This window comes from Alosa sapidissima, chromosome 1 (genome assembly GCF_018492685.1).
Source record: "Alosa sapidissima isolate fAloSap1 chromosome 1, fAloSap1.pri, whole genome shotgun sequence".
Lineage (NCBI taxonomy): Eukaryota > Metazoa > Chordata > Actinopteri > Clupeiformes > Clupeidae > Alosa > Alosa sapidissima.
In genome coordinates, this window is record NC_055957.1 from 7,458,123 (window position 1) to 7,486,034 (window position 27,912).

Consider the following 27,912-nt stretch of genomic DNA (forward strand, 5'->3'; position numbering starts at 1 on the left):
TTAAATAAATTTTCTTTCTTCACATTTGAGTTTGAAAGAATGAACAATACATGTATTTAAATAATTAGAAAATAATGTTGAGCTATGAATATACATGGGATATTTTACTGACTAAAATATAAAAATATAACTCATGTATTGAAATTAAATAAACATACTGTATATTGATTTTCAAAATAACATTTCAAAATAAAGAAACTGTACATAATTAAGATTCTTCCATGTAAACAAAATGAAATGTAAAGCATGTCTTGTCTGTGTACTGGAGACTACTGGAGTGTGCAGGAGGTTTTTGTACGGCTGCTTAATGAGTCTGTATCACTGTGATACACTTTTGGTGGAGGAACCAGACTGGCTGTTGGAAGTAAGTAGCAATTTTATTACTTCATTGTAGGAAAACATTATGGGGTAAAATGTCCAATGACATGATAGCATTTTGTATCTATCTGCTGATTTAACGGATATTTTTGAAAGCCTTGCTCAGCCCCAGCACAAACAATATGCATATCCAGATTGATAAAACAGAGTTATGACATATATGAAAAAATGTTTAAAATATATATTTTGTAAATAAATATTTTGTTTCATAACTATCCAGAATATTTGTCTTTGCTATCTCAGCAGGTTAGGCTCTTGAGATTTAACAACTAATTTGGCCGCCTGGCATTTGCAATATACTTAGTCATAGTGTGCCACTGTATGTTGCATATAATACATATGTGGCATACATGCCCTGTTAAAAACTTCCCTTTCTGTGTACCAGCAAGGAGACTTATTTTGTTCTTACCATGTCGAGTTCATTACAGTAAATATGTTCATATTTCTTGCCATATAGTTTTGATTACACTCACTGCAAATAATGTTAGAAAAATGTGGCCATACATTTCAGACCTGTCTAAATTAAGGTATTAGAAGTCAGATTTGGATTAAAAGTTAAAAGTTGAAACTGATTGTGCTGGTCTTAGAAATCCACAGACAGATGTTATGTTATTTAAACATATGAATATTTGCCTTGAAGTTATTGTTCATAGCTTGTGAAATAACAAACACATTTAGCAAATGAAAATATCAGTAGATTAAAACAGTAGTTGGTATTTTGGCATATAAAGCGCTCAAGGGCTTGCTGTGTTTAATTCAGGCTGATTGAAAAATTCAGTTGATTGATGTAGAATTTTTTTTTTCTATGGCAAGAGATTATTTATCAGTAATCAGTAATCAGTATCAGTAATCAGTAATTGACTGAGATGACAGATATGTTTTCTAGATATCATAAATAAAACTTTAGCTTATGTTTCAGTATGTAAATGACTGAAGCGTTTCCACTGCTGTGCTGAGTGGGTAAAGAGAAGTGAGAGTGGGATGCAAATGCAGGCCTGTGTGTTGAGTCCTGTTCAGACCCCCAGAGGAGGAGCTGCAGCTGAACCCAGAGAGAGAGAGAAGAGAGAGAGACAGAGAGAGAGAGAGAGAGAGAGAGAGAGAGAGGGAGAGAGAGAGAGAGAGAGGGAGGAAGAGAGAGAGGGAGAGAGGGGGGGGAGGGGGGGAGTGGGAGAGGGAGAGACAGAGAGGGAGAGAGAGAGAGAGAGGGAGACAGAGAGCTGCTGTTGCTCCACTGTGTTGAGGACAAGAGGCCTCCTGAGGGGATCCACCTGCACCTCCCTCCACTTGGTGTTCTTCATCATCATCATCACTCCTTGGATCCCACTAACCTCCCTCCCTCCCTGTCATCTCCCCTTTTCCTCTCCTCCTCTCCCCTTCCCGTCTTCTCTCCTCTTCCCCCTCTCCTCTTTCTCTCCTCCTCTCCCCTCCCATCTTCTCTCCTCTTCTCTTCCCCCCTCTTCTCCTCTCCTCCTCTCCCCTTCCCGTCTTCTCTCCTCCCTCTCTCCCCTCCCCCTCTCTCCTCCTCCCCTCCTCTCTGCCCTCCTCCCCCTCTCCTCCTCTCCTCCTTCTCTCCCCCTCTCCTCTGCAGCTGACGCGCGTCCCAGCCTGACGCTGCTTCCCCCCTCCAGTGTGGAGCTGCAGCAGGGGAAGGCCACCCTGGTGTGCCTGGCCACCAAGGGCTTCCCCTGGGACTGGAGGCTGAGCTGGAAGGTGTCCGGGAGCAGCAGCCGCTGGGAGGGGAGCCAGAGCCCTGCGCTCCTGGAGAAGGACGGCCTCTACAGCTGGAGCAGCAGCCTCACCCTCACCCAGGAGCAGTGGAGGAAGGCGCCAGCCGTCACCTGTGAGGCCACCCAGGGCACCCAGGAACCCGTCACCCAGGACATCAAGACGGGAGACTGCGCCCAGTAGAGACGCACACACACACACACGCTTACGCACATGCTTACAGAGAGAGAGAGACAGCCAGAAACACACACTTACTGAGAGAGAGAAAGAAACATGTGTGCACACAGACACACGCTTACAAACAGAGAGAAAATCATACACACACACACACACACACATTATATGTTATAGTGATATGCTTCATATTTTTTATATTTTCTCTTATATTGTGTTTGTGAAATACAGAAAGAAAATAAAGACACTTGATCATCATTTTATTATTGTTTGGAATATTCCTTTGTTTAACTTATAAACTATTTCAATGGATTTAACATTATTTTTATGAATTTTTAAAATGTGTTCGTGTTTTCTATTCTTCAAATAATTTCAAAGGATTCAGTCCTTATGACATAATTACAAAAAATGGTTTGAGGTTGATGAACTCATGAACTCTGCCATCACACATGACAAACTCAAAGTTGAGCTACTCCTGTGTCATCCTGCTGTGACTTTGTTCAGTGAAGCAAATATCATAATATTTATACTTCTTACTTCATATACTTCATCTTACTTACTTCTTACTTCAAACTTTGACTCACTTAGGCAATAACAGATTGGATAGAATATTCAAGAGCAATTAGGACAAAATAACTATAGATAGCAATGTAAAAGTGATTTGTATAAAACTGGAGAGGAATTCAATATTGATTGTAGTAGGATTAAGCTGAATCTCGAGTACAGTTACTTCCTGTGTCTGATTGGGTGGACTTTAGTGTTATGATGAAGACTACAGTGACTTCTGATACTGTAGCCCCTGCCCCCACCTCTGCTATCCCTGCTGTGGCTGATCAGTGTGGCATGAAGGAGGTTTTTGTACGGCCCTGTATCACTGTGTGAACACCCCACCACTATGATAACTCTGGCAGTAGTAATCTCCTGCATCTTCAGGTTGGACATTACTGATCGTCAGAGTGAAGCCAGTCTTGGATCCAGCACCACTGAAGCGATCTGAGGTACCAGAAGCGCGATGACTAACCCAAAGGATCAGTAGCTTAGGAGTTTCTCCAGGCTTCTGTAAGTACCAGGCTAGACAGTCATAAGACACACCACTGGGTCCACAGTCATGATAGACGGCTTTGTCAAAGTTGCAGTTTATTGAGACAGTTTTTCCTGGTAAAATGGATAGATTTGGACTTTGAGTGACGGTCACCTGTCCTGCCGATGCTGCAAAACATGTACAGAAATATGAGATACAGATTTGTTACGTCTACGTGAATATTATATTGACATCCAACGGAACATTTCAACAGTATCACTTCAACTGATCTCACCTTTGATGCAGCAAGCGAGAGCAATGATGACGACATTAGCTAAAGTCATGGTTTCTCCTTCACTCATGTTAGCGTGTTCAGTTAGGGCTCCAGTTTGCTTTAAAGAGTCTGTGTGCATTCAGGCTTGTCTTGGCAATGCAAAGTGCCCTGTACTTCCTGCCTGTCTTGGTCCCAGAGGTGGGACCAAGTCACTGTTTGGCAAGTCACAAGTAAGTCTCAAGTCTAAGCAGTCAAGTCCAAGTCAAGTCCCAAGTAAATACAGAGAAGGGCAAGTCGAGTCTAAGTCCAAGTCACCTCAAAGCCAAGTCGAGTCCAAGTCCAAGTCCCAATCTTTTTCAAGTCCTGAACAAGTCATCAGGTACTCTTCACTTAATAATGTCATTATTAGACTATCGATCATAATTTTAACACATCAATCTAATCTACAGTCATTTTTTTTATAAATACAGATTAAAATATGTTCAATGGTTTTGTCTTGAAATCATTTACGATATATGCATGCGCATACCTGTGTAATATACGCATGAGCATACCTGAGTAATCTGTACGAAACGGATAGCTACAAGACACTCATAGCAGCAAATATATATTGTTTTTCCAAATTGCGGTGTCCACTGTAAGGATGAGTAATAATTTGACTGATTGCATTTCACTGTGCTAGGCCACAGATTTGCCTGCAATCAATTTATTAGGCTGTCTGCCAGTGGCGACTCATAAGGGAAGCCAAGGTCATGGTTAATGATTACAATAAATGGTGACGAGAAGAATCGTCACATAGGCTACATTAGTAAATTGCTGCGGTTAAATATTTTACGTTTTTATTAGGGCTGTCAAACGATTAAAAAAAGAACTAATTAATCTCATATTTTTTCTATATTAATTGCGATTAAAAAGTAAATTTTCTCACTAAAGACTAAAGCTTCTTATATGGCATATTAAATACAGCATAAATCACAATATTACTGAGTAACCACAAAGGTAAAAGTAAAACACTTCTATTTATTTAAAGGATAATGACAAAGTAATTTTGTTTTAAAGTATTTATTTCTTAAATACTATACATGTGATGCTGTTTAACTCATTTGTAAAAGGTGCACTGTCACTTTAAGCCCATTGTGTGCCACTGTCCACACGTTCTCCTAATGATGTTTTTTTACCAGCTCCATTCAAATATAGCTATGGCTAGTCCACAAACTCTAACATTGTTTGTGCCACATGTATAGCACGATATTAACAATGATACGCATGATATTAAGTTGGCACAAACAGCTTTCATTCCTTTGGAAATAAAAGGATGTAATGACATGATGCTTGCTAGACATTTTCTGTTTGCAATTAAAAGTGAATTATGAGCCTGGTATAGCCAGTAGCCACCTAGCTACGTGGAATGCGTTTCAATCGGCATAATATCATGTGCTTCATGTAAACGAATTATTGAAGACTTCAAGACTCACCAGTTCCATTACACAAAAGCAAAGACAACTCTTCATATTCTTGTCCATTTGCAGCCTGTCAAAGTTCCCTGGCTCTCACAGTTTAAAACAGTAGTGAGTACCGGATAAATCCGCAATTTCCTCTAATCTCGTCTTTGTTTCCTTCATGATTTCCCTTCATAGGCCCACGTTTCTCTCCCTTTTGTGCGCGCTGAGACGCGTTCTCAATGAAATGGAGTAGGCCGCTAGCATACGTTCAAGTTGGATCATCGTTATGTAACATGCTGTTGATACATTTTGACATTGTAAACGTTCTCTAACAAAAATGCAAATCAGTTTGCAGTAAAGCTAATATTTATTTATTATTGGTCCTTCCTCTGTCTCTTGGTGCCCTACACACAGTGCGTGTTTGTGTCCACTATGTGTATTTTGTTTTTTTCGTTGCGAGTTGAAAGCATCTCTGGGGTGACTGGTCCACGATCAGGAAATTCATTTTTTGACTCGAGACCTGTCAAGTCATTACAAGTTAAAGAGGCAAAGTCCGAGTCAAGTCTAGAGTGAATAGTATTCAAGTCCAAGTCGAGTCGCAAGTCATGCCGAATTTTATCAAGTCGAGTCTGAAGTCATTAAAATCATGACTCGAGTCTGACTCGAGTCCAAGTCATGTGACTCGAGTCCACATGTCTGAGGGGACCAATCACAGAACAAGGGGGAAAGCAAGACGATGATGAGCTATGCCAAAGTTCTTTTAGGCAAGTCCCTCCACTCGGCGGCCATATACCAACGTTTTATGGACATTCATCGGGCACAGTCTTTGGGTCGAACTGCGCGTGCGCAAGGCTTCACGACACCAATCTTGCTCCAGCGGCAAGATCACAACACATGATTGGCACGATGTCTTCACAACACACCATATGATTGGCTCAATGTATTCACATGTCGACGTTTTGCAGAGGAAGGGGTGGGATATGTGTAGACAACGGCCATATTGGCGTGACAAACTAGCCCCATGCATTTCTATAGAGTATTTTTTGAGTGCTGTGTCTCCACATTAGAAAGTCTCTGGCTATGCACAGACGCATTTGATAGACATCTGTGGCACCCAATAAACGGATCTGGGCATTTTTTTCAAATACGAGAAAATTAACGTTTGGTTCCCAGACCACGTCTCATTGAGAAGTGGTGGCGCTAGCCAGGCTAGCTACTGACTAAATTGTAACTATACTAGTTATGCATTGACATTAAATACTGTACATCTAGTGTATATTGATTTAAAAATCATGCATTTCAAAATAAATCAAATGTGCATAATTAATCATATTTTTCTTTACTTTACATTCTACTTTCTTTAGTTTAGCTTTACATACATAGCAAGGCCCTTTTTAAGGTTTGGCATTAAATTGTAAAACTATGAATATCTTAAATTAATTTTCTTTCTTCACATTTGTATTTGAAAGAATGAACAATACATGTATTTAAATAATTAGAAAATAATGTTGAGCTATATACATGAGGTATTTTACTGACTAAAATATAAATATATGACTCATGTATTGAAATTAAATAAACATAGTGTATATTGATTTTCAAAATAACATTTGAAAATAAATCTTATGTACATAATTAAGATTCTTCCATGTTAACAAAAAGAAATGTGATTTTATCCAAAAATGCGCTATATAAATGAAAGTGACTTGACTCTTTTTAGAAAAGTAAACGCCTCTTAGCTGTTCTAAAATCACTGGAACCTACAGATTCGAGTTTATTGTTGAAATATAACCGTTTATTGTTTATTTTACTTTGGGTATGTGTTTCACACAGGCTGAGACATAGTCATCTCACAATGAAGAGCTGTGCAGCTTTATCTTCAGTTATAAGCTCAAACTCTTCCAGTCTGAGGCAGCTGGGCCTGAGTGAAAACAATCTGGGAGATTCAGGAGTTGAGCTGCTTTCTACTGGTCTGAAGCATCCAAACTGTAGAATGGAGAAACTAGAGTGAGTCTGCCAGTTTATTTGTGTGTGTGTGTGTGTGTGTGTGTGTGTGTGTGTGTATGTGTTGATATTTATACTACTTGATAGATGCTTTTGTCCAAACAATAATTCAATAATAATACGTGAGTAAATGTGCCAGCCAAAATAATAAATGTAAGTGTGTGTGTGTGTGTGTTTGTGTGTGTGTGTGTGTGTGTGTGTGTGTGTGTTTCATAGCCTAAGATGGAGCCACCTCACAGAGAAGAGCTGTCCAGCTTTATCTTCAGCTCTTAGCTCAAAGTCTTCCAGTTTGACAGAGCTGGACCTGAGTTATAATCCCCTCGGAGATTTAGGAGTGGAGGTCTTTTCTACTGGCCTTAAATGTCCAAACTCTAAACTGAGGGAGCTGGGGTAAGTTCAGAGCTGGTTGCAGGGTGCAATGCATAAAAGGACATTTGGGGCCTTGTTCCCACAAACCCGGGTATTTTTAATTCTGGATATTTTTCCTCATTTTTCCGAATATGTAAAAACACTTCGGAAAGGCTGTCAAGAACCTGTCAATCAAACAGATGGCAACATTGGCCAAGACCTGACCTGGACATTTAAAAAAAAAGAAAAGAAGCCCAAAACTCAGTTTTTCCTGTCATACGAACACGGAAATGGCTGAATACCTTCACTTTGGCCGGTTATTCAGTAATTTAACAATAACTGTTTTCAGTGACCCAGAAATTGAGTTTGCATGTGAATGAAAGTTCAAAAGACTTTCTCATATTTAAAAATAACCGGGTTCATGTTGGTATGTACTGAGATGTGCATGGGGGGTAGAAACCTTCAACTGTTCACAGTTCTGTTGTTGATTTTGTTAAGTTTTTCCCATTGTTTGTATGTTACAAATCTATTCAGTTTATGCAGTCATTTTGGCCAGTGAGTCTGAACAGCTCACTAAATCACGTTTCCAGACCTATGCAGCCTATCAAGGGCGTAGGTTTGGTCTCAGCTTTGGTGGGGATACATTCCCAACTCCTGCTGTCACGATACCAACAGTATTGTTTCAATACCAATACCAAGTAAAGAATCTCGATTTCGATACCTTTGGGATTTTTTAAAAATTTGATTTGGTTTGGAGGCCCCCAACACCTTGACGCCATCAGAAATATTGAATATTGTGTGATCATTCACATCAGTGGCAATCATAGAATTTGATTGACCCTCCACACACACACACACATACACACACACACACAGAAAGTGATGGTTGTCATAGGTTTCATTTCATATTTTGGAATTCATATAAACTTTATATACTGTAAATTATTAATTATTTAAAACATTTTATGATCTGCATAATTACTAATAGCTAAACATATTTGGTAAATTGAATACATCATATTGATATTTAAATTATTAGTCTACACTTGTCTTCAATATCATCACATTTGTTGTGTGCAAGTCTAATTGTGTGCCTGCCACTTTAAGGAGAACGTGAAAGCAATTAGCTTTCAGACTCACTTTTAGGCTAGTGGAGAATAGTTTCGCATAGTGCAAGGATATGTGGATTCAATTCATCATGTTTGCTATGTCATTAGATAAAATAAATGTTCAAAAAACGGACAAGTCAAAGAAAATCTTTCTTGAATGAGATCATAAAAGGAGATAGCAATGTTCATTTCTATGAGTAAGGAAACGCACCATAGTTTATCTTTTATTTATTTGCACTGTGCAGGCTACATTCACAAATACGTTAGCCTACATAAACAGAATATAGGAACAGGAAGGATCATTGGTGCTTCACTCCCCTCCCTGAAGGACATTTACACCACCCACCTCACCCGCAAGGCGACCAAAATTGTGAGTGATGCAAGTCACCCCGCTCACAATCTGTTTGATCTACTGCCCTCTGGGAAGAGGTACAGAAGCCTGCGCTCCCGCCCTACCAGACTCACCAACAGCTTCATACACCAAGCTGTAAGGATGCTGAACTCTCTCCCTCCTCTCCCCCCTCCACCCTCAGCTACATAACATCCTGGACATTGGACCCACAATGGCCGCCTGCACTACTCCACTTGCACTTGCACTCCACTGACACTTGCACACTTGTACACTTTACAACTTGGTGTTGTTGTCCTGAAAACACAACACTTCTGCTGCTCTTACATAACTTGCACCACTATGCCACTTTCTTTATTACTTAGGTCAAACAGAACTACCCAAGCCTTTTATTGGCCTGACTTTGCACTAGTATTTTATTGACTGTCTATGCACAATTTCAACCAAATTTTGCTGCTCTTATTTTTTTCATTATTATATGTGCCCTCTTATTTACTTATTTACTTACTTTTTTGTTTACTTGAATGTTATGTTTGTCTGTGGACTTAAATTGGAAAAATATGTCTTGTCTTAACCGTGGGATAGTGAGAAACGTAATTTCGATCTCTTTGTATGTCTGGAACATGTGAAGAAATTGACAATAAAGCTGACTTTGACTTTGACTTTGACTTTGAAAATGTCTATTGCGACTGCAAGATTGGTAGCCTAACAGTCAGTGACATGGTGACTTCTATTGCGACTGTCCGTGCGGCACATCCTTATTCAACATGACTCCTTGGTTGAAAGATTACAGAAGATAGGTTTCGCTGTGACAATATCCAGTTAATGCTATTTTCCTTAGTAAAATCCGCATTTGAAAGCCTTGTCACCAGTTGCCACAGTCTTACTTTGCCTACTTAGACTCTGCATAACAGGGCTCCGAACCGGTTCAAGGAACGAAAACGAAAACCGAAAACGAACGGAATTTTACGGAATTTTTTACGAGGAGCGGAAACGGAAACGAAAACAAAATGGTCTTTTAACTGTTCCGGAACAGAAACGTTATTCTGAAATCCACAAAACCGGTTAATAACGGGGGTTTTTTTCGTTCTCTATATATTTTATAAAATTTCGCAAAAGCATATCCTATGTCAGGGAGATTATTTCCGGTTGTGCGAAAAACAAGCCCGCATCTACACTGTTAATGTGAGATAACAAGCCGCTATGTAGCCAACTACTGTAGGCGAACAGCCTAATAATTTGATTTCTGCAGTTTGAAAAAAAAAAAACCCATAAATGGACCTTTGGTCCAAATGTGTATATTTTGTCTTACTGTTGTAATGTAACCTATCCGTCTGCCACTTCGGATCTTAGGCCAGCTCGTAGCGTAGGCTACTGAAACTGATTTGGAAATTGTTTGTAGCCTATGCGTAATAGCCTATTTTGCCTGTCCACGCTTTGTCGTTTTAAAGTCGGGATTTGAAATGTTTGCGCAATTATAGCCTATTCTATGTAGAAGAGTTAAACAGGAAATTTGAGATAGGCCTTGTCAGCAACAGACAGGTTCGTTTATAAACAGGGTTGGAATTAGCGCAAGCCTTTGAAGATCTCCATATGGATAAAACTTAGGCTACAACCAGGTAAGGAGTTTAGCACGTATCCAGAAATATTTTTGATAAGAAATTATTTATAGGCATAGGTTAGGCCTATAGTAAGTCTGTAGGCGATGGATAGCCCATCTGAATGTTTTTGGATGCCGCCTGTGATTTATTATTTTTGGGCATAGCTACGATATAGGCTAAATCAAGAGGAAATAATGAGTATGTCTATTCTAAGGTAAAGTCCACAAAAATAGACTTGATAGGCCCGCCAAACACTGCCGGAACTTTAAGAACGAACGATATTTTGCGTTCCGAACCGGTTCAGGACCGATATGTTGGTGGCGGAACGCATGCAAGAACGAAAACGTTAAACATAGGCCTACCTGAACCGTTCGGAACGGAACGTTTGAAAAATAATTTCGTTTTCAAGCCCTGCTGCATAATAAAACTTCGAATGTTCCTTTTCTTCTTTGGTGGCATAGCTGATCTACAAAGAGCAAAAAGGGGCAAAATGTGCATGCTGAAGGGCAAAGGGAATATTACAATGTTTTACACTGGCCTTTTTTGGGTTATGTATTGGTAGACATCCCTGATAATTTAGCATACACACTCACTCGCTCGATAACTTGGCATAGGCTACACACTCGCTCGCTTTTCTGATAGTGTCACTACAAAGTAGGCCTAGGCTATGCTTTGACGCTGTTGTGTGTGTCAGATAAACCCCCTTCGGTTTCAGCCAATCAAATGAAGAAGTGTTTCTTTGACTGTCGTCCTGTCGTCGAATAGTCCAAATAGCACAAAGGAGTTCGCTAAAATATTGGTGGGGACAATTTTATCATCTCAAAATTTTGATTGGGACTAGTCACTAGCGTCCCACCCTAAACCTACGCCCATGCAGCCTATAAACAAACAGCTGGGTTTTGCATAAGATACCATAGACTGTAAAAAATAAGTAAAAAGTAAGATACTCAAATATAAACGTAAAAGCACTTGAAAAGTGAAATGTTCATAATATGTCCCCTATAAAGAAAGGGTCTGTAAATAATCAATTGTGTCACGTGATGTACAACACCAGCTTCTCAAAACAAACAAAAACAAATGCTTATGATGTGATATTTAGAGGTCACAGAATGCTCTCATGCTGTATATGTGCGTGTGTGCGTGTGTGTGCGTGTGCGTGTGCATGCGTGCGTGCGTGTGTGTGTGTGTGTGCGTGCGTGCGTGCATGTGTGTGTTTCCCACAGGCTGAGGGGCACTAACATCACAGTGAAGAGCTGTGCTGCTTTATCTTCAGTTATAAGCTCAAACTCTTCCAGTCTGACATATCTGGACCTGAGTGACAATAAGCTGGGAGATTCAGTGTGGAGTGGAGTGGAGCTGCTTTCTGCTGGTCTGACGAGCCAGACTCACATTCAAATGTAGGTCTGGGCACTCACCGTTCGCAGTGCTCAGTCCGAGGGGCGGGATAATCAGTTGTCTTTCAAATTCCCTCTGCACGCAATAGGACAGCGGCAGCGCTATGAGTCTCATGCGTTTCCCACCAGCGGAGCTAGTTGGCTAGTTCAAACGTTTGCCAACTTAATAAATGTCACACTGTTCGCCAACAGCAACATCCATCTTATTTGTTTTCAAGTAGCAGGGAATTCAAGCCAAACTGTTGCAACTCTGCCATCAATCATTATGTTAAGCCCACCTAACGACTCTATACACGATTTCATTGGCCTGATTGAGTTTCGATTTCTGGAGCTCACAAGCCAACGGAGAGTTGCTAGCATGGAGGTATTATATATATAACTGGAGAGAGTGACTAAGTCCCACCCTCCATACAAATAAATGGTGGAGGCTAGGCTAGTAAATCCGGCCAATTCATAGTCAACGCCATCTTGAACACGGGTTCGGATCCAGCGCCAGTCGGCTCTGATCATGTGCCAAGTTACAAAGCTGGAAATGACGCATGGACCAACGTCGATTTTTATTGGATATTCTGTAAAAAGAGAGTTGTCCTCCAGTAAGAGGGTGGCGATAATGCACATAAAGTCCTTGCCTCATAACAAGAAGAAGAAAAAGTTGCTCAGGAACGCGCATGGAGTCCGAGTCGCCCTGAAGCGCAACTTAATTTCATTGGATAACACAGCGGCTCTAACTAAGAGTGGTCTGCCTGCTGTCCTGCTGCAAATATGCATTCGAACATTACGTGAAATATCCGTAGTCGAACTATAAATAAACTATTCATTTTTTAGTGCCAAATGTAGCGCATTTTTACAGTCTACTGTATGTCTGTTGACTCAGCAAAAAAACGTTTACTTACGCATCCACGACATCCAATCTTCGCGCTCACCTGTGGAGTTACCATCCAAATGAGGCAGCGGTGTCAGAGGCACAGTAGACGGCCATACTTGCATACTTTCCGTAAATCCTAAATTATGTCCAGGGTCTGCTATTTACTTAGGCTGCAAAGCACAGGTATTTATTTGAGGTAGGCTTATTCGAGGCAGACCTTTATTTCTTACATTGTACGTTATTGTGAAACATGCGTTTTGTTTGGAGCGGCATACCAGGCTATCAAACGCAGACGATTTTCGGTTTTGGTATGGGATTTAATTTACTTTTTGACTTTTATTATATAGTTAAATGTTGAGACTGATGGGCATTTAAATCTAGAGGGTATTTGATGATTACTGTAAAGTTTCGTGTAGTTGAAAAAGTGTTGGGATTTCCAGCTGTTTATTGCGAGACAAGGCCTTTCCTTCATTCATTGAACGTGCGCTGTGCTCTAATGGAAACCTTATTGCATAGCGAAGTAGCCTAAATTTAGTTTTTTTTTTAAATTATGCATGGTTTACTTTTTATTAAATTCGTAGGCTGGAATGCCTCGTGCCAATAATTGTGTTTAAATGTAGTAGCCTAGTGCTTCAGCCTCTGGCAAGCTCCAAAGGGGGCGGCTATAGGTTGAGAGCAACGTGTTGGAGACCCATGGTGTAACGAGACAAGGGCTTTATGCCGCTGTTGTGTAATTTATTGTTTTTAATCATGTTTAGGCTATGTTTGTTTGGGACAAACAACAATGAAACAAGATCAATACAATTTTCTTTATTTGTTTATTTGTCATATGATGGATAAACAACCATAATATGCACGTCTTCTCATAGGATCCTCAAGAAATACGCACTGAATAACGTTTGGCTGTAGCCGCCGGATAGGTACCCGCCCACCAACATGTACGCGCATGAGAGCTCGTGCCCAACGCGGATTTTCGTGCATGGAGCTGGTTCCAAACGCTCCATGCAGCGCTATATTTGAAAATGGCGTATGCTAACATGCCGAAGCTAATCTGCACGCTCTTGACCCCCTGGTTGCTAGACTAGCCGTAGGCGCTAGGGGCGCGTCTAGATTTCTAGGCTAGCTTTCTGCTGGTCTGGAGCATCTAAACTGCAGACTGGAGGAACTACAGTAAGCATTGTTTGTGTCTTTGTACCTGTGTGGGTGACTGGAAGTGTGTGTTAGGGGTGAACCATATTTCATCGTCCATTATAGAATTCCTGCCCATGGTAAGGATATTACAGTTTTCTTTTTTCAACAGCTTACATGCTTTTTGTAGAATTTGGCTCATTGTGTCAAAACTCAACACACAAGCCCAATAAGACAGAAGGAGATAAACAACTCCTCTATCTCAAACTGAAGCTCTGCAATGAAAACTTGACCATTGTTTCCAGATCTATGATGTGTGTGTGTGTTTATGTTGATAGATGCTTTTGTCCAAACAATAATTAAATAATAATACATGAGTAAATGTGTCAGCCAAAAGAAGAAATGTGTGTGTGTGCCCTTCCTACGCAAATCTTTATCAGGTACCATGGGTTACTCACTCATTGTGTTGTTTAAACATTTTATTCCCTCAGTCTGCGGAAATGTGACCTCAGCATGAGGAGCTGTTCATCTCTAGCTTCAGCTCTCAGATCAAACCCCTCCAGTCTGAGAGAGCTGAACCTAAGATACAACAGACTCCATCAGTCTGGAGTGGAGCTGCTCTCTGCCCTACAGAAAGATCCTACATATAGACTGAGCAATCTAATTACTCAATAGAAAGAATGACTCACTGTAGTGTCTATCTCCTCCATGTGAAATGTTGTATCCATTATTGATGTATCTATATGATAATGCAGTACTTATATTGGACACAGTCTAGGTATCAGGTATCCAGAATCCCATGCACTGTGGTATCAAAATGAAAAAAAAACAACAAATGACCATGTTTGCCCATATTAGTCTGGAGACACCTTGCATGTTTTTGTATTTCAGACCAATACTCTCCAAGCTACAACGGATTTGGTGAGGGGAGTTGGGTGTCCATCTACAGCTGGAGCAGCAGCCTCACCCTCACCCAGGAGCAGTGGAGGAAGGCGCCAGCCGTCACCTGTGAGGCCACCCAGGGCACCCAGGAACCCGTCACCCAGGACATCAAGACAGGAGACTGCGCCCAGTAGAACATACAAACAGATACAGTGAAAAGTGTTGCTTTAAAAAATGCAAGATATGCTTTGTCCTTTCATTTTCACTCATGTCTTTCTGATGTGTCTGTGTGTTTAGTGCTTTATGTGAGAAACTGCTAAAAAATAAAGAATCCAAATGAAACTGTTTGTGTGACATCATCAGTACTTACTCATGTCCCACACAGTATGAAGGGGCATGATGGTTAGTTTTCTCTACAAGATGCAGAAAACAGATATGCATGTTTGTGCGTCATCAGAAAATACCATTTGTGCATCTGTATTTTAGTTGGATATGAACATATCTCATTGATCAGCTCCGTATAAACCATATAGGTTTCATATTGTTGCCCTAATGAGAGTTTTTCAAGACCATCAAATCGTCCACAGTTGACCTTATTAATGATTTTTACGATGCAATTATGGAAAGAATTGAAGACAAACCACTTTTTGAATTTCCTGATGTTCAGTAAATCTGGCTGTATCCAGACACCAACTCAGACTATTCTACAGGACTGCGGTTAAGACTGGGTCTGATGTATTCATCCTATTTGTGGATATAATGGGAGAAGAGAGTAACATTGTCTGTGAATCAGAGGAAGTGTGAGATCTATTTTTACATGAGCTGAGTTCAGTCATCTGTAGCAGCTCTGCACCTGTTCTCATATCAGTCTGCTGAGGCCTCTGATCCTCTCCAGCTGAGGGAGGTTTTTGTACGGCGCTCTAACACTGTGTGAACGGAGCTGAGTAACCCTGCTGACAGTAGTAATCTGCTGCATCTTCAGGCTGGACTCCTGTAATGGTCAGTGTGTACTGTGTGTACGGTGCACCCGACCCACTCCCACTGAACCGAGCTGGAACACCAGACTGACGAGTTGTTGCCGTGTAGATCAGGAGTTTAGGAGCTTCTCCAGGTTTCTGGGAGTACCAGTGGAGATTGTCGTAAACACTCTGACTGGCAGAGCAGCTGATAGAGACGGTTTCTCCAGGCTGGACAGACTTTGAAGTGGGAGTCTGAGTCAGAATTATATCAGCCGATGACACTGTTGACAAAGGTTGAGTAAATTATTTGAACAAAATAAAAAAAATACATATATCTGAAATTACAACATATAACATAAGTGTCTCACCCTGAGCCATGAGTCCCACAGCTAGCAGCATCAGAGTGGGAGAAATCATCTTTGTGGATCTTGATCAGTGAAGCCCTGAAGTGCTCTGATCCCCTCAGCGACTATTAAAGTAGATGGAGCTGCAAGGTGTGTGTCGTTTCTATGCAAAACTCTCTCTCACACACACACACAGAGCACCTCCTTTCCCTCAGGTTTTTCCCAAACACACACACACAGGTACTGTTGATTGGTCATAATATGGGTTGGTCATTTACAGAATCTCATGGGAGCTTCTGGGGGAACCGCAGATTCCTGATTAGCAGCTACATTTATCTGCAGTGTTTTGATGTGCTGGAGTATAAATGTAGTTTGATGAGTGATTTGACCCATGAGGCCTTTGGGATGAAATTGTATTCATTTCAGAAGACATAACAAAATGTGTGAATGTATCTTAAATTATTCTTTCCTTTTTCAATTTTCATTGGTCATGTTTGTTTTTGTAAGAATGAACAGCACACAAATATTGTGGTGCTATGAACAAGCATGTAATCCATTACTGACTAAATTGTAACTATACTAGTTATGCATTGACATTAAATACATCTAGTGTATATTGATTTAAAACTCATGCATTTCAAAATAAATCAAATGTACATAATTAATAACATTCTTCTTTACTTTACATTCTACATTCAACTTTCTTTAGTTTAGCTTTACATACATAACAAGGCCTTTTTAAGGTTTGGCATTAAATTGTAAAACTATGAATATCTTAAATTCATTTTCTTTCTTCACTGTGTTTGAAAGAATGAACAATACATGTATTTAAATCATTAGAAAATAATGTTGAGCTATGAATATACCTGGTGTATTTTACTGACTAAAATATAAATATATGACTCATGTATTGAAATTAAATAAACATAGTGTATATTGATTTTCAAAATAACATTTCAAAATAAATTAAATGTATATAATTAATAACATTCTTCCATGTAAACAAAAAGAAATGTAAAGCATGTCTTGTCTGTGTACTGGAGACTACTGGAGTGTGCAGGAGGTTTTTGTACGGCTGCTTAATGAGTCTGTATCACTGTGGTGGACTTTTGGTGGGGGAACCAGACTGGCTGTTGGAAGTAAGTAGCAATTGTATTATTTCATTGTAGGAACACATTGTGGGGTAAAATGTCCAATGACATGATAGCATTTTGTATTTGCTTATATCTATCTGCTGATTTAATGGATATTTTTGAAAGCCTTGCTCAGCCCAAGTGCTCTTTTGAAACAATATGCATATCCAGATTGATAAAACAGAAAGGTTATCACATATATGAAAAAAAGTTTAAAATATTTAATTTTGTTTCAAAACTATCCAGAATATTTGTCTCTGCTATCTCAGCAGGTAAGGCTCTTGAGATTTAACAACTAATTTGGCCGCCTGGCATTTGCAATGTACTTAGTTAGTCATAGTGTGCCACTGTATGTTGCATATAATACATATGTGGCATACACGCCCTGTTAAAAACTTCACTTTTATTCTGTGTACCAGCAAGGAGACTTATTTTTTTCTTACCATGTCGAGTTCATTACAGTAAACATGTGCTCTCATTTCTTGCCATATAGTTTTGATTACACTCACTGCAAATAATGATAGAAAAATGTGGCCATACATTTCAGACCTGTCTAAATTAAGGTATTAGAAGTCAGATTTGGTTTAAAAGTTAAAAGTTGAAACTGATTCTGCCGGTCTCAAAAATCCAGACAGATGTTATGTTATTTAAAAATATGAATATTTATCTTGAAGTTATTGTTCATAGCTTGTGAAATAACAAACTCATTTAGCAAATGAAAATACCAGTAGATTAAAATATTGCTTGGTATATTGGCATATAAAGCTCTCAAGGGCTTGCTGTGTTTAATTCAGGTGGATTGAAAAATTCAGTTGATTTATGTATTTTTTTTTATATGGCAAGAGATTATTTATCAATAATCAGTATCAGTAATCAGTAATTGACTGAGATGACAGATATGTTTTCTAGATATCATAAATAAAACTTTAGCTTATGATTCAGTATGTAAATGACTGAAGCGTTTCCACTGCTGTGCTGAGTGGGTAAAGAGAAGTGAGAGTGGGATGCAAATGCAGGCCTGTGTGTTGAGTCCTGTTCAGACCCCCAGAGGAGGAGCTGCAGCTGAACCCAGAGAGAGAGAGAAGGAGAGAGACAGAGAAAGAGGGAGGGAGAGATAGAGAGAGAGAGAGAGAGGGGAGGGGGGGGAGAGAGAGAGAGGGAGAGAGCTGCTGCTCCACTGTGTTGAGGACAGAGGCCTCCTGATGGGCTCCACCTGCACCTCCCTCCACTTGGTGTTCTTCATCATCATCATCACTCCTTGGATCCCACTAACCTCCCTCCCTCCCTGTCATCTCCCCTTTTCCTCTCCTCCTCTCCCCTTCCCGTCTTCTCTCCTCTTCCCCCTCTCCTCCTTTTCTCCTCCTCTCCTCCCCCCCTCTCTCCTCTCCTCTCCTCCCTCCCCCTCCTCTCCTCTGCAGCTGACACGCGTCCCAGCCTGACGCTGCTTCCCCCCTCCAGTGTGGAGCTGCAGCAGGGGAAGGCCACCCTGGTGTGCCTGGCCACCAAGGGCTTCCCCTGGGACTGGAGGCTGAGCTGGAAGGTGTCCGGGAGCAGCAGCCGCTGGGAGGGGAGCCAGAGCCCTGCGCTCCTGGAGAAGGACGGCCTCTACAGCTGGAGCAGCAGCCTCACCCTCACCCAGGAGCAGTGGAGGAAGGCGCCAGCCGTCACCTGTGAGGCCACCCAGGGCACCCAGGAACCCGTCACCCAGGACATCAAGACGGGAGACTGCGCCCAGTAGAGACGCAGCACACACACACACACACTTACAGAGAGAGATACACAGCACACATACACACGCTTACACAGAGAGAGAGAGACACAGCACACACACACACGCTTACAGAGAGAGAGAGAGAGAGAGAGACGTGGCCACACACACACGCTTACAGAGAGAGATACACAGCACACACACACACGCTTACAGAGAGAGAGAGAGAGAGAGACGCAGCCACACACAAACACACGCTTACAGAGAGAGAGAAAAAATCAAGATATGCTTTGTTGTTAAAGTTTCGCTCATGTGTTTCTGATCTGTGTGTATCTTCAGCGCTTTATGTGAAAAACAGTTGAAAAATAAAGAATCTGAGTGAAACTGTTGTGTGTGATGCCATCAATATCTACAATACAGTCCCACACAGAAAGATCATCAAAATGACTCTGTCAGGGACGGAAGTAGACAGCTGTGATAAAGGAGGAACCTAGTGTAACGTTAGCAGAGACTTTCTAATGAGGAGACACAGCACTCAAAAAATCCTCCATAGAAATGCATGGAGTTAGTTTGTAACGCCAATATGGCAGTTGTCTACACATATCCCACCCCTTCCGCGGCAAACGTCGACATGTGAATACATTGAGCCAATCATGTGGTCTGTTGTGAAGCCATCGTGCCAATCATGTGTTGTGATCTCGCCGCTGGAGGAAGGTTGCAGTAGGAGTTAAGTAATTTAGAGACGAGACAGACGAGTCCAGGAAGTGACGTCAAACTGAAAGGATTTACATAATAGCAGGGCCGGAGTGGGGCCACTTTTCAGCCCGGGAGTTTCAGGCCCAAGACTGGCCCACGTTTTCCATAGTGGTGGAAATTGGATAAATGAAGCAACATTTCAGCTCTTACTACCCTGTAGTTTCTATTAGAACCATGGTTCAACAAATGTGTAAAGGTTATAGGCTATAATAATTCACTTCAATTGAGAAGTTAACAAAAAATATTCCACTATTCCACAAGTTAACAAAAACAAAAAGAAAGAAAGAAAGAAAGAAAGCCTTTAAAATGAAGCCTATCCCACGCTTCCACAAAGAGGCATATTGAACTAATGTTTAGGCTACATGTTTTTTGCATAGGCTATATTGTTGATTGGTGATTTGGCCTACTCCTTTCCTTTACTTCCCTCTTCTGTGCAAACAAGGATATAGGTTTATCATGTAGCATAATTGCTCTTTCTTACATTAAATAACTTTAATTTATCCTCTCTACTTGTTCCTGCTCATGGCCTCCTCATCACTAATTTCAGGCCCATCATTTTCAGTGATCGACTGGTTGATCTGCTGCTCAGAGGCTACAATTTGTACACAGACCAAGCTTCAGTTTTGTTATCATTATTGGCATACTGCAAAGTCTATGAATCGGATACAAAAGGCTAATATTTTAAGTCATTTAATACGCTATGTTGCTTGCGAATAGCTTGACAACACTACAACATCCAATATTAGCCCAATGATTACATTGCTAATAATCATTAGGCTATCTCTCTTTGCTAGTTGCCACTTTTGTCTCTAATCTGGAAGCTTGGCACATTTAGCAGCATTCTACCTGGCCGTTTCAGTCCCTCCTGGCCTCTTTCTGCCATCCATCCTTCCTGACGCTTATGGCTACTGTAGGGCCGGCCCGGCTATCCGTATAGGCTATCTGAGAATTTTTTTGGAAAAGACGGGATATATGGACCCAACCAACTCTTTTTGGGAGGGGAGAACTCCCTGACATAGGCTACAACACATGCAGAGGCAACGGTGTTATGCACAGAATGCGGAACGTGTATAGCCTACTTTATGAGAACATAGACTAACGTGACAAATGTCAATATTTTTTTCCTCGACCGGCCCAAAAGTGAAGAGGCCCGAGAATTCTCCCGATTCTCCCGATTACCCACCCCGGGCCTGCATAATAGACCTCTGAAGTATGGTTCTACAACAAAGAACCAAAACGCCCATATAAGAAGATCCAGGTGTTAATTGAATCTAACTACCTATGGCAAGTTGCATTGCAAGTTAGCTCTGGGGTAGCAAAAATCTAAGTTTGCCGTCTTAACGTACCAAAGATCACAGTACTCACTCAAAGACAGAGGACAAAAGTGTGTTGAGCAAAACAACAACACGCTACATTTATATAGCGCCTTTCTCAACACTCAAAGCGCTTCACATGAAAGGGGGGACCTCACTAACCACCACCAATGTAGCACCCACCTGGGTGATGCATGGCAGCCATTATGCGCCAGAACTCTCACCACATACCAGCTTGAGGTGGAGAGTGAGGGAGTGAATGAGCCAATTACAGTGGCTCCCCTACTCTTTGCTATAAATGCCATGGGATCTTTAATGACCACAGTGAGTCAGGACCTCGGTTAAACGTCTCATCCGAAGGACGGCATCTCCTACAGTACAGTGTCCCAGTCACTGCACTATTGGGATCAATCTTTTTTGGCCAGAGGGAAGAGTACTGACCACCCACCAACACCACTTCAAGCAGCAACCTAATTTTCCAAGGAGGTCTCCCGTCCAAGTACTGAACCAGGCCCACACCTGCTTAGCTTCAGTAATTCAGCTAGACAAGGTATCTGTTGGTCTGGCTGCTGGCTCAAGACATCTGCATTTCAGACGTCTTTGTGCCCACGACAGTTTAACAGGTGCGATAATTCAAAATCCCCATGTTATTTTCCCATAGGAAAAAGATACCAGATCTCAAAAATGGCAGCTTTTTTGTAGGCGAACTTCAGAGGTCTATATACTTTATTGTTTATGGATAATACAGCGGGAAAAATGTGTTTTTCTATGGGAAAAAATAGTCGCATTAGGTAGAACCTTCTTATTATTATTCGTAATTAACATTTATTTATTATGACCGCCGCAAAGCGGACAGTTCATCCGTTTTTTTTTTTTCTCGCAATATGATAACGACTGTGTGTACAGTACTCTAGTGTGGGGCCTTGGCTATATGATAACCACTGTGTGCACTCTAGTGTGGGACCTTGGCTATATGATAACCACTGCACTCTAGTGTGGGCCTTGGCTATATGATAACCACTGTGTGTACTCTAGTGTGGGGCCTTGGCTATATGATAACCACTGCACTCTAGTGTGCGGCCTTGGCTATATGATAACCACTGTGTGCACTCTAGTGTGGGGCCTTGGCTATATGATAACCACTGCACTCTAGTGTGGGGCCTTGGCTATGATGGTCAGAACTCACATTATGAATCTGAGTGTGATCATAGTTGAACTGTGTATGGGATTAAATGAAGTCAGATTAATAGATAATGTAATCTATATTTGCTGCTAGTTTCAACAAGTGATGGAAAAACCACACAAGCAATAAGGAGGGAAGAACACATCAGGAGCTACAGGAGACTTTAGTGGAAACACAAGTAGAGTCACCACGGAAACACATCAATTCACATATTCAGAATAAAACTACACATACATAGATGGATCAACAATTAACTGTGTGTGTGTGTGTGTGTGTCTGTGTGTGTGAGAGAGAGAGAGATAGAGAGTGTAGGGTGTAATTGCACATTAAAACCAAACAGAACCTTTGCTGAACACCACTTTGTGTTTCTGAATGACTCATGCAATGGACACCTGTCAGTCAAACAGAGGAAGTGTGACATCTATTTGTAGATGCTGTGCTTTTGAGACTGAGGTTATGTGCATATAATCTGACAGAGCTGCTCGCATGAGCTGTGTTCAGTCATCTGTAGCAGCTCTGCACCTGTTCTCAGATCAGTCTGCTGAGGCCTCTGATCCTCTCCAGACCATAATAACCTGATGAGTGGAGGGGAATGGAGGGCAGACATCAGGGGCCACAGGAGACTCTAATGGAAATGAATCAGTTGTCACCATGGTCGGACTGGGAGCAAAATTCGGCCCTGGCAATTTTCTCCTGGACCGGCCCACCACAACACACACACACACACACACACACACACACAAAAAACCTGATTCCTCCCATAAATAACAAACACACAGTATTATACTTTAGCAACACTTCATAAACTGAACCCAAACATTTAGATTTGGACCTATAGCCTAATCACAATAACACAGGGGTCCAGGGGTGTCTCTCCGTTTTATACTCCTGGGAACCAAGAAAACAAAGTGTCCAACAATTTCTTTTTTTGTGTGATTTCCTTTCTATTTAGGATTAAAAAAACATCTTACAATTTTTATTTTTTAAAATGTATTTTTATTTAAAATTTTATAGCATGTCCCCTGTGGTGGACAAAAGGACCGTTTTACTAGGAAAAGGTAGCCATGAAAATAGACAAAAATGGACAAATTATGCTTTTAGTGGTATTAAATTAAGGGTAAACTTAACCAAATATAAGGGGAAACTGTTATTTATCCTTCTAGACTACTTTATTTGCCTTTTTGGACAGTTGTATTTCTTTTTTCTGGATTGTTCATTTCATTTTCATGTTTTTTTTTCATCTGTGATAATTCATTTTTTAGTCTTACTCTTCCTCGCTATCTTCTTGAGGCACAGGTTCATAGTCCTCATCTCTGTTTCACTCACTCATCTCCAAATCTAACCGCCCCTCATTCATCCTATACAAATGATCTCCTAAATTTCCCAAAAAATCTAAATATTTTGGTCCTGGTGTCCATTATAATGGACATTCATAAAGTCACTATTATTTCAAAATGTAAATAACTTAACTTCTTTCAAAATGAATCATATGATTCCTGACATTTTCATTAACAAGACCATATATTGCCATCATAATGAATGCTTAATAAGACACTATTTGACTAATCTCTCCTCCTTCCATAAAATGTGCTTGTTTTGATGTCAACCATTTTTGAGAACCAGGAAGAGGAGGTTCCCAGCAACCCAGCCAATCACATGATATATCATTAGAAAGCTCAAGATGTCCTCTTTAAAAGACCACAGGAATTGATAGAATAGCTCAAAGGGGTAAAGGGGTATGCTTCTAGAACTTATGTCCACTACAGAGGACATACACTGTAGGTCTATATGGATTGGTTCTCAGGAGGTTAAAAAAAATTATGGTTGCTACACCATTTTAAAGTGATTTGAAATTGAGAGGGACAGGATTCAGGGATAGGCTACTGACAGGCTCATCTTCTGTCTGTCTCACGTCATGTTACCCCATGCATTAAACCACATGTCACTGCTTGACTAAATGAAAAATATAGGTTACTGAACATGGACATCGTCATAGTTGACAGAAATTACGTTTTGTGCCAACATGTTGTAGAAACACAAACACAGCCTTTATTTGGTACAAATATTCTCCTTTCCTTTGGTTATAGTCCGCGATTCACCTTAACTGTATAGGCTATTACCACAAGTGTAGGCTATACTAAAAGTTTTTGCCCTAGTTTGTGTGCCGTCATCACATTTTTCAAAATTAGGCTACCTTCGCTAGGCTAGGGGAGAGTGTGGTTAGATGTCACACGGGTAAGTTGTCACATGTGTTAGATCTCAGCCACTCAAGGGCACTGGTCAAAACCGTTAATACAGAAATGATCAGAATTAGTGTCAGAGGTCATCTACGTTGGAATTTAAAATGAAAGATTTATTAGCTTGATGTGAGACAACTTTAACTGTTTTTCATGTCTAAAAGTAAATTTTGAGACATTCAGTCTTTTTCTTCTAACTCATTACACAATGGGTTGACAATAAAACAATTAGTACCATTTAGAAGTATAAAGAGAGAGCTACAATTCAGTTACCTTTCATCATAGCTACACTAAAACATGTGGATGCTGGCCATCAAAAGAGCTAGCAATGTCAGTTGGGGTTGGTTGTCACATTTTTTGTGGGGTTAGTTGTCACATGTTGGCCTATGGACTCTTCAGTATTTCATTATATCATCATATTACCTTGGTTTCAATAGGGATTTACAGTTTTTTCTGAATGCTTAAACACATTTTTTGTAACTATGGCTTTTTTGGCAAAACTCTACACACAAATGGCAAAACCACTCACTGAGTTCGCAAAACTAAAAGCACAAACACTGCTTTGCACTCAGTTTGCAATTTTGTAACACACACTTTGCACAACTGTAGGCACAATGGCTATTATTTACACTATTTTGCCAACTCTCTGGCACACTTTCTCATGTGAAAACTGTTTTAGATAATTAGTTCACTTTGCAATCAGCCTAAGCACTATAAATAAGCCACAGGTAATGTACAATGGGTACAATGGAGTGAGCAGGAAGAGTGAGAAGAGAAAGAAATAGCCCTTTTACAGACAAAAAACAGTCTACATGTGGGGATATTGTCATGTCAGGCCTGGATACATCATTCCAGAATATATTTTTTATGTGCATGTGCATGTGATGTAGACAGAATTTTGAGAGAGACGACCCGATGTAGACTGATTTGTTTTGTCTCAGTGAAATGCTATTTTGTGTTTTGACTTGGAAAAACACACTTGTGTTTGTTTTGATGTGTGTAAATAAACACTACAGTAATACTTGAAGTTTGGATCCCTGTATGTTTACAGAACTATGACAAAAGTATGACCTCAAACTGACATAGTCTACCTTGTGCACAGAGAAAGCAAAAGCCAGATGTGTTTTTTATTCATACCAGTGTTTCCCCTACAGTGTATTTAACAGCGGCGCAGCGCCGCCGCTGGATTTTCAGCGCCGCTGCAACATAATATCACGAGATTCACTTTAACACACTGTAAAAGCACAACGGCCAACGTCATCTCGAAATTGTTTTCTGAAAGTCTTGAGTAAGTTAAGTGCATCAAATCCGCACTTAGCCTCTCATTATTCAGGACATATATGCGGCATGATGTGTCAGGTGATTACAAGCCCAAAGACAACTCTGCAGCCCATATGGCTAGCCTACGTTCTGAACACGGTTACATTGTTTAGCTATCCGACTGATTGGGTCTTGCTCCGCCACAGTGTAGCCTATGGTGTCATCGTTCACTTGTAGGTTACACAATAAATAGCCTACTTATAGGCCTGGTGACAATAAAAAATGATATTAGTTATATTTCATCACGAAGCTGTTTGTATGCCGTGAATTCGCTTGTAGCCTATGCCATAGGTTAAGCTTGAGCAATTCCTCTGATCCAAAGCCTGCTTTGACACATTGACACTAATGTGAAACATGCATCCTCCTCTCCTAGCCTACATCAAATAAAAGAAACCAATTCATGATTACCGAAATTTATTTAACATGGGGGGGAAAAAAGTTTGTTGCGATTTAGCCTACTGTTGTGATGCGGTTCTTTCTGCTGACTGGATTTACGTCCGGTGTCGTCAACTCTGAGAACTCTTGCTCCGGCTGACAATTTTATCCAGAGAGCTGATTTCCCAAAGATGAGCCTCCATCAACATTCAACGACAAATTATTAAAACGTAAGTAATGCAATAGAGTAAACCAATGTGCTACAAGGTGTATGGTCTTAACGTTAATTGTAGCCCAGACTTGTAACGTTAGCGTAGGGCTATATGTAATGTTTGCATGGGAAAGCTAGGCGAACACAGTCTAGGCCTGTTTAAACTTTCTGATAGTTAAAGGAAATATGAGCATATGTTGGCATATACGTATAGCCTAAATTCTGTCCACTTAGCTATAATAGGCTATCACAAACAGACCTTTTCTACGTTTGCGGCATTAGACATAGGAGCCTACATTCTCTTATCAGAAAGACGTGTTCTCATAACTTCAGCGTTCTCTTGACGGTGAGACGAACGGTCGCACTTCAATCAAGTAGCCTAGGTCTTTTTCGAGTTAATTGTGAGTGAGTTGTATGGTAACTGTGGGAGTGATGTAGAAGAAAAGTGAGTATTTACTTTTTTATACGTGGGTTTGTTTTGGGACTGAGAAATAGACTACAAGGAGAGCATCTGGCTACGTGCATGCGTGTCAGCATTAATGGCCCCCCCAACAATTCAATTCAATTACCAAAGAGCATTAGAGATGTTCTTTGAAAAGCCCAGAAAAATTAAGTGCTCGCAGATTGGGTGTGGCCTTTGCCATTAAGACAAATTTAAATAAATTGTAAATAATCTTTTTCTGGGTTGTGTCATTTCATTTTTCTTCTATCATTTTTAACCAATAATGTAAAAGAAAGCTGAAAATGTCCACAAAAGAAACACGAAGGTATGATATAAAAAAAATAAAAAAAATGCGCAACACCCCCCCCCCCCCCCCCAAGTAATAGCACCGCTGCTGGAAACATTTCTAGGGGAAACACTGCATACCATCAGTGTGTTGTTGGCACATTGTGTGCTTACTATTGTGATGGCTTGTGTTTACTGTTAGATACGAAAACACCATTTTTACGAAGGTGTGAAGAGTTAAGCAAGGTGTGTTAGCTTATGCAAGAGAACTACAATGTTTTGCTGATTGGGTGAGAGGTTTTGCCATTTGTGTGTAGAGTTTTGCAAAAAAAGCCATAGTTACAAAAAATGTGCTTAAGCAATCAGAAAAAACTGTAATCTAAATAGTCTAAAAAACAACATAAAACATAAAATACTAATGAAAAGAACATACTTGATGTTTCCTGTTCATGTTCTCAACGCATTAGATGTATGTATGTTTTGCATTTCAATGAAATTAAACTTTTTACATTATTTTTAAGAATGTATCCATTTTTCATTTTTATCCCATTGGAATAACATTGGGACAACTAACCCCATAGCGTGTGACAACCTACCCCGTGATGGGGATGGTTGTCACATTTGTGCAAGGTGCATTTGACAGCCCATATCCTTCTAACTGACTGGATTCAAGCAGACCAAGGTCCCTCCATTTGTACCTGACACATGAGGCTTCCTGTGTGTCCTGAAAGGGAATTTGTGCAGGACACGGTTTTTGTGGAAACTAATTTTAAGTAAAAAGTGTGACATCTAACCCCGTTCTCCCCTACTAACCTACCAGTTGATAGCCTACTTTTTACCTGCATCGACTCGCGATTGATTGTGCATCTAACACTCAGAGACCACTTTCCAAGTTTCACTTTCACTGTCGTTGTGAGCTAAAAGGCTAGGCCTACTATATGGGAAGTTCCTT

At 40.5% G+C, this 27,912-nt stretch overlaps 1 long non-coding RNA gene and 2 gene segments (V, D, J or C); 2 read left to right on the plus strand and 1 right to left on the minus strand.

The window, feature by feature from the left end:
* The first annotated feature begins 205 nt into the window (after window positions 1–205).
* LOC121706275 lies at window positions 206–19,222 on the plus strand. The segment is given in 3 exon segments: window positions 206–364; window positions 1,967–2,312; window positions 19,063–19,222. Coding segments are annotated over 2 exon segments (438 nt in total).
* Window positions 14,305–27,590, minus strand: LOC121706296. The gene is made up of 3 exons (XR_006031004.1): window positions 27,580–27,590; window positions 20,086–20,096; window positions 14,305–14,755 (listed from the first exon to the last, which is right to left on the minus strand). It is a non-coding gene; the product is annotated as an uncharacterized LOC121706296 (long non-coding RNA).
* Window positions 17,004–19,222, plus strand: LOC121706259. The segment is given in 3 exon segments: window positions 17,004–17,136; window positions 18,549–18,893; window positions 19,004–19,222. Coding segments are annotated over 2 exon segments (438 nt in total).
* Window positions 27,591–27,912: the final 322 nt, after the last annotated feature.